We start from the raw sequence: 6,000 nt of genomic DNA, 5'->3' as shown, positions 1-6,000 counted from the left end.
CCACCATGAGAGAGAGAGAGAGACAGAGAGAGAGAGAGATAGAGAGAGACAGCAACGATGGGGGACAGCGAGCAGCGACAACAGTAACTGTAGCAATAATAAATACTTAATAATAACTAATAATAATAACAATAATATCAGTGATTTTACTTTACTTTGATTTACAGCTCATAATGTTGAAAGAAAGCCATCCACCTCCACGCAAAAGTTCTTGTAGAGTTGAGGCACTTTGTCGTTAGCAGGAATTTTGATTTCACATGCATCCTTGCAAAAAGTGACCAGCTAGTGCCAGAAGGTATTTTTTGATACTACATCAAAAGAATGAAAAAATAAGTATTGAACCATGATACATATTAAATCAATATTCATTTTGTCTTTTGTAGCTTGAAGCTGCCCTCCACAATCCCGTTCACTGTGCACTGTTGGGCTTCTCTGCAGCGAGCACCTCCTTACCTCAAGGCTACCTCTGGGTAAGTAATGTGTTACTTGCACGCAAACACAAACACGCACACGCAAAAACTGAATGCCAAATAACTAAAACCCATGACAAGGCAAAATAATGCATATTTTACAGTTGCTGATAATTTTAGCTTTTAACACAATTACTATGGCTGTTTAAATGTCCATCCTACATTTTGCTCTCATTCATTAAAAATAGAATAAAAAAAAGTATCTCATGGCTGAGGATGGGACACCATTTATCTCGGTAAAATGTCACCAGGAAACTGTGAATTAATACAGTCTAAAGGCTAGTGGTAGGTAACTGCAGAGTGTTTTATGATGAGTGGGGCAAATTGTGCCGCCAGACTATTACATCACCATCCCTGGACTTGTGGGAATTTAACTGGATCTAGAAAGAGGGGGAAATTCAGAGAAAAAACAGATGCAAAGAATCTGCTATTAATCTTTGAGATTCAAATTTTGTTCCCCCTCCTTTTCGGAGATGGTGGGCAATTCATCAGGTGATCCTCTTTCGACCTGGAAGGTGGCTAAATCAAGTGTAGGCCCTCTAAGACACAGAGTGCGGCTCAGTGTTTCAGACTTAATTGCTTATGGGCTATTCTAAAGGAGACTGGATGCTCACTCAGATGGGGAAAAGGAGATATGGTATATAGCTGGCATTTAGGGCACTGGGATATCAGCGTTTGAAGGGCCATAGGTGTCTCTCACCTTCAATTTCTCTTAGAGCACATACTATTACGGATGACTTAAATGCCCCTGACCTTGGACTCCCACACTATTTGGAGGAATAAAGGTAATTTGCCACATGCTGTGTGTTAACCGTGTTAGCAAATGCATCCACTAAAGTTACTGAACACTAGACTGAGGCGTTGCCTTAAAAGGTTTTAATACCTTTACAACCACATGCATTCATAAACAATTCAGCAGTTATCTGTAGCGATAAAGTTCATTCCTTATTAAAGCATAGCAGCAAGGCATACAGCAAAGAGCTGAACATTATTTATTCAAGGTTCATGTTATTCAAGACAAGCTTAAGTCATATCTCAAGTCTGTCAGAACAAGTCTCAAGTCAAGCCACACAGTCCTTGAGGGCAAGTCTAAATCAAGTCTTCAACATAAATTGCAAGCCAAGATCTTTCAGGAGTCTGAATGGTGACTATTAAAGGAGGAATTTAAACGTTTTCCTTTTCTTTCTATCAATAGGCCTAATAATTAAACATGTAATGTGCATGATCACGCTACTTCTTTTTTTATTGTACCAGGTCGAAACTTGATGTTGGGAAGTTTTTAATTTTCAAAGTCAAATCTTTAATCTTTTAGTCTTTTTATGGCAGTAATTTCAATTATTAAGTTCAAGCCTCAAAAGTAAAGAGAGTTTGCATCTGAATATTAGGGAAGGAAAATGTTAGAGGTTACACTGAGATGCAGCATTGTTCAGTAAACAATTAAAATGCACCTCTTGATTGAATTATAATGGCATTCTTGGATATAGAAGCAGTCACATTTGATATTCTGAATAAACGTTGGTACATTTATTGCATTCCAATAACTTAAAGGTGTCTGCCTGTAGAGACCCAAGGACTATGACTCCTTTATTATGAATGCTATCTGTATGGAATGAATGATGTATTAAATTATATCTCATTAGGATATCTTTCACATACAAGTTAACATTTTTGGAAGACATTTTAGTTATGAATGAAATTAAAAGAGCAAATTTACTTAGCAGTACATTCCTGCTCACTCAGAAGTTCTGGAAGCCGACCTTGCGAACAGGGCAAGCAGCTCCTTGAGTACTCAGTATATGAGACTGCAGTCAGTGTTACATACTGTACGGTACAACATGTAACCAAAGCAAAAAACAAACTGGTAACCACTAAAAAAATAACAGCGAAGGCCTGAAGATCCAGCAAGAATAATTAGTGGCTGAGTGTTCCCACCCCCAGTTGGTTCTACCTCCCTGGCAGGCTTGTCAAATAAGGGATGACACTAATCATGTTAAAGTGAGATGGGCTATGGGGATTTCTGTGTGCTTTGATCAGAGTAATGACATTGTGTCTAATCAGCCTGATACCCCAGTGTTTTCCTGTTGCCTTCACCTTCCTTGTCCCACTTTTCCCAACATCCTACTACTAACTCTGCCATTATGTCTCTTTTCTTATACACTTACTCAGGAAGTTAGAATTCATAGCAAGTGTCAGTGAGGGGAAACTTGAAATGCATCCGTTTCAGAGTACATCAACAATCTGTGACCCATGGTTTTGGCTTCTTAATGTGGCAAATACAATTGAGCAGAGTGTGCTATCATGACCACTCTCCCACGCTTCCTCACTGCATCCAGAGCAATCTAATTAATGCTGGCAGAGTATTTACTGTTTGGGAAGTTTTTGTTTCTCCCAAGCTGAGAGGAGGAATCTGTCCAGGGCACGACTCCAGACATCTATTTCTCTAAATAAGTAGTCATGACTTTGTCAGGACACAGTATTTGCACTGGATATGGGGTGGGGGGAGAGAGACAGAGAGAGGGGGAGAGAGAAAGGAGGGAGAGAATTTAAAAGAAGAAGGGAAAGTGTTCGTTGACACTAGGGATAGTGGCGATGGTGGTGCGTTGAGGGGTTTGGGAGGTAAAGATGGACACGTGAATGTATAAATTGTGAAGTAGTCTGGGTGAGGCCTTGCCTCTGGCTCTGGTTACACAGAGTCACTTGAAGCCGTGTTTTTTCGGGCTCCTCGCTGCAAGATAAGTCCTCCCTATCTTTTTTTTCACCCTGTGCAACAGACCATTATTTGTTCTGGCTCATTCTCAAGAGCCCACAGGATCGCTCCTGTCCAGATTCTGCACGCTGATACAAATCAAACAAATGATTGCATGCAAATAAGGGTGAGTGTGGAGGAGAAGAGCTAAAGACTATATTTAGCTCATGTCACATTCACACGATGTGATTCACACAGAGAATAAATCTTTGGTGTCTAGCAGCAAGCAGCCGTGCTTCTTTTCCAAGAAGGACATTGTATTTTGTCTGGACACCACCTAGGCCTCACACAGGATTAATGAATGAAATTGTATTGAAAACCCACAGCGACACTTTAATTGTTTGGGAATGGGAGCAATGCCACCTTAATTGGAATTGCATCAGAGATAGGTTGGAGGGCTCCTGCTGTCTTCGTTTTCTCAGCACTGGCATTGACAGACTTACACAAAGGCTAATGTTAATGTGGTACATAGGAAATCAAGTCACTCAGCCTGTGGGGCGTGATTCGCCTTGGGAAGCTTGTTATGATTGGTGGACTTTTTATGATAGCATCCAAGCTTGCTTCCTTGTTTGTTAGGGAGGTATTTTCCCCCAACTTGTGCTTTCTTCAAAAAAGGACAGACATCTGCAGGCGTTGCATGGTAGAAACTTCCAATCAATCCAAATTGAGCCACTGAAAGCTCCCAGCTTTCAAAGGCTCTGTTTGTATGCTTGTGTTTCCATCTATATTTGTACTAAGAACTGCAGCTTCCAGTGTTCAGTGTGACCTTGGACATGATAATATCAGTCAATGTCAGTTGAATCAATTAAAAATTATTTTATTTTTCATTTTACCATGAACTTACTCCAACAATAGTTGTCAATCAGTCACTTGATCTTGTAAACTTGTTTAAAGAAACCTCATTGTTAAGCAACTCAGAGCCTTTCAGAAACATACAAGAGCCTCTCTGTTCTTCACTGATGAAAAGATCGCAGAGTTTTAAGTATTGTTTGATGTTCTGGAGATGACATTGTGAATCCATTACATAATATGTTTCAATTCAAATTCAAAGTGATATTCAAGAAAAAGTGAGGGAAGGCTACAAACGGCAAGGTCTGAAAGGATAATTGATTTGAACTTTTTGGAAATCTAAATTGCTGACAGGTAGAGACTGTTTAACCAAAGACACATTATCCTCTGGTCCTTCAATCTCTTTTTTTTCAGTTTCAGCAGAATAGTTTATTACCCGTGGCATTATGATTCAGTCCATTGGTACAGCTTAACATGGGGTCTCGACCTTCTTCAACCATGTTTTTTTCCTCCCTACAGGTGGCTGGTGGAGGGGAAGCCTCTCAGGGGCAGATAGAGATATTTTCCCTCAACAGGCCCATGCCAAGGGCTGTAAAGAGCCTGCAAGTCGGCTCTGTTGTCCGATGTCTGGAATATGTGCCAGAACCTTCTCGGACTGAGGAAGTGGAGGCTGGAGTTCAAAAGGCCCCCTCGGGGAACGGCGCCAACATTTGTGTTGGATTAGACGATGGGCGGTAAGAGACTGACATCACAGAAAACAACAGCCGCATGAGAAAAAAAAAGAGAAACAAGCTTTTCTGCTGATATAGATTGAAGTAAAATCATGAAATTTGATTTATTTAGAAAATAGCACAAATATAAAGATGCAAACGCTTTTCAAAATACTCCAGATCTTGTGTTGTAAAATAATATCCAGTATTATCCTTTGTTACGGTCCCCTGAGAGTTCTAGTCTAGTCTATCTAGTATAGATTTGCTTGTCAATATTTCATCAAAGCAGGAAATCAGAGTTGATACCCCAACACAGCATCAATACTGCTACTGCTGCTAAGATCACTATTTCATTTTCAAATGCAATAAACCTTGTGATCCCCACTGTGTGTGATAGAGGATAGGTTTAATCTCTCCTGTCGTGTCTTCAATTAATACACTCTTTTAGTTTTTTTCAAACTGAGAATGTTCTTTAATTTCAGATTCAGCCATTATGTAACCACGCTTATGTCATTTAAAATTTACAGCACTGTTTAGTCACTTTCTATGAAAACCTAAATCATATGTCAGCAATTTTTATGCTGACTCATTCCCTTCCAATGTCTGTCCAGGGGGAAAAAAAACAATAAAATAAAAAAAAACAATTTCAGCATTTTAGCACACTCGAAAGGCTGTCAGCTTCTTCTCAGACAGAGAGAAACAAACAGCAATGTACATTTGTCATTCTGAAGAAGACAATAAGTTGCAAGCAAAGTTCAGATGGCATTTCAAACATGAGAAAGACAGAGTGGTTGCACATACACAATGCTTTGCTCCAAAGTGCACTGTTAAATCAAACTGCATGAAAACGAGGCACTCTGTCATTTCAAATGACACTCATTTATCATGTTGGCTTGTGCTGCTTTTGTTCTTTCAGCATACTGGTCTACGGCAGTGTGGACACTGCAGCACAATGCCTATTGACCCTCCATAACCCAGAGGGCTGCCCTGTGCTAAGCCTCAAGCACTCCTCTCGCTTCCTGTTTGCAGGCCTGCGGAACGGGACCATGATGGTTTATGGAAGAAGTAACAGTGGTAAGGTGCCTCCAAGGTTGCTTTGTTTTCAGACTAATAGCTGTAGTTTGTGTCGCCTGTTGCCATTCTCAATATGTGGTCTGGTGGTGAAGTTAAAACATAAAATGCTCAATGGTGCTTTTTAAAAATGTATATTGGTAGAATATTGTAAAATACGATGAAAAATTAAACAAAAACTAATTCAAAATGCAAAACATGTTCGTTAAGACAA

General features: G+C 39.8%; 1 protein-coding gene across 3 annotated transcripts in view; it reads left to right on the top strand.

Annotated features, from left to right (window-relative positions):
• arhgef10la (Rho guanine nucleotide exchange factor (GEF) 10-like a) overlaps nt 1-6,000 on the top strand; it is a 106,516-nt gene that overhangs the window by 82,777 nt on the left and 17,739 nt on the right. For all 3 annotated transcript variants that reach the window (XM_035661864.1, XM_035661863.1, XM_035661865.1), the window contains 3 exons: nt 384-470; nt 4,525-4,739; nt 5,632-5,789. In XM_035661864.1, the coding sequence (XP_035517757.1) occupies nt 384-470; nt 4,525-4,739; nt 5,632-5,789 (460 nt within the window). The remainder of the gene's footprint in view (nt 1-383; nt 471-4,524; nt 4,740-5,631; nt 5,790-6,000) is intronic.

Source organism: Morone saxatilis, unplaced genomic scaffold (assembly GCF_004916995.1).
Source record: "Morone saxatilis isolate NCDOM2014 unplaced genomic scaffold, NCSU_SB_2.0 Contig18, whole genome shotgun sequence".
Lineage (NCBI taxonomy): Eukaryota > Metazoa > Chordata > Actinopteri > Moronidae > Morone > Morone saxatilis.
This window is presented reverse-complemented; position numbering and strand designations above follow the sequence as displayed.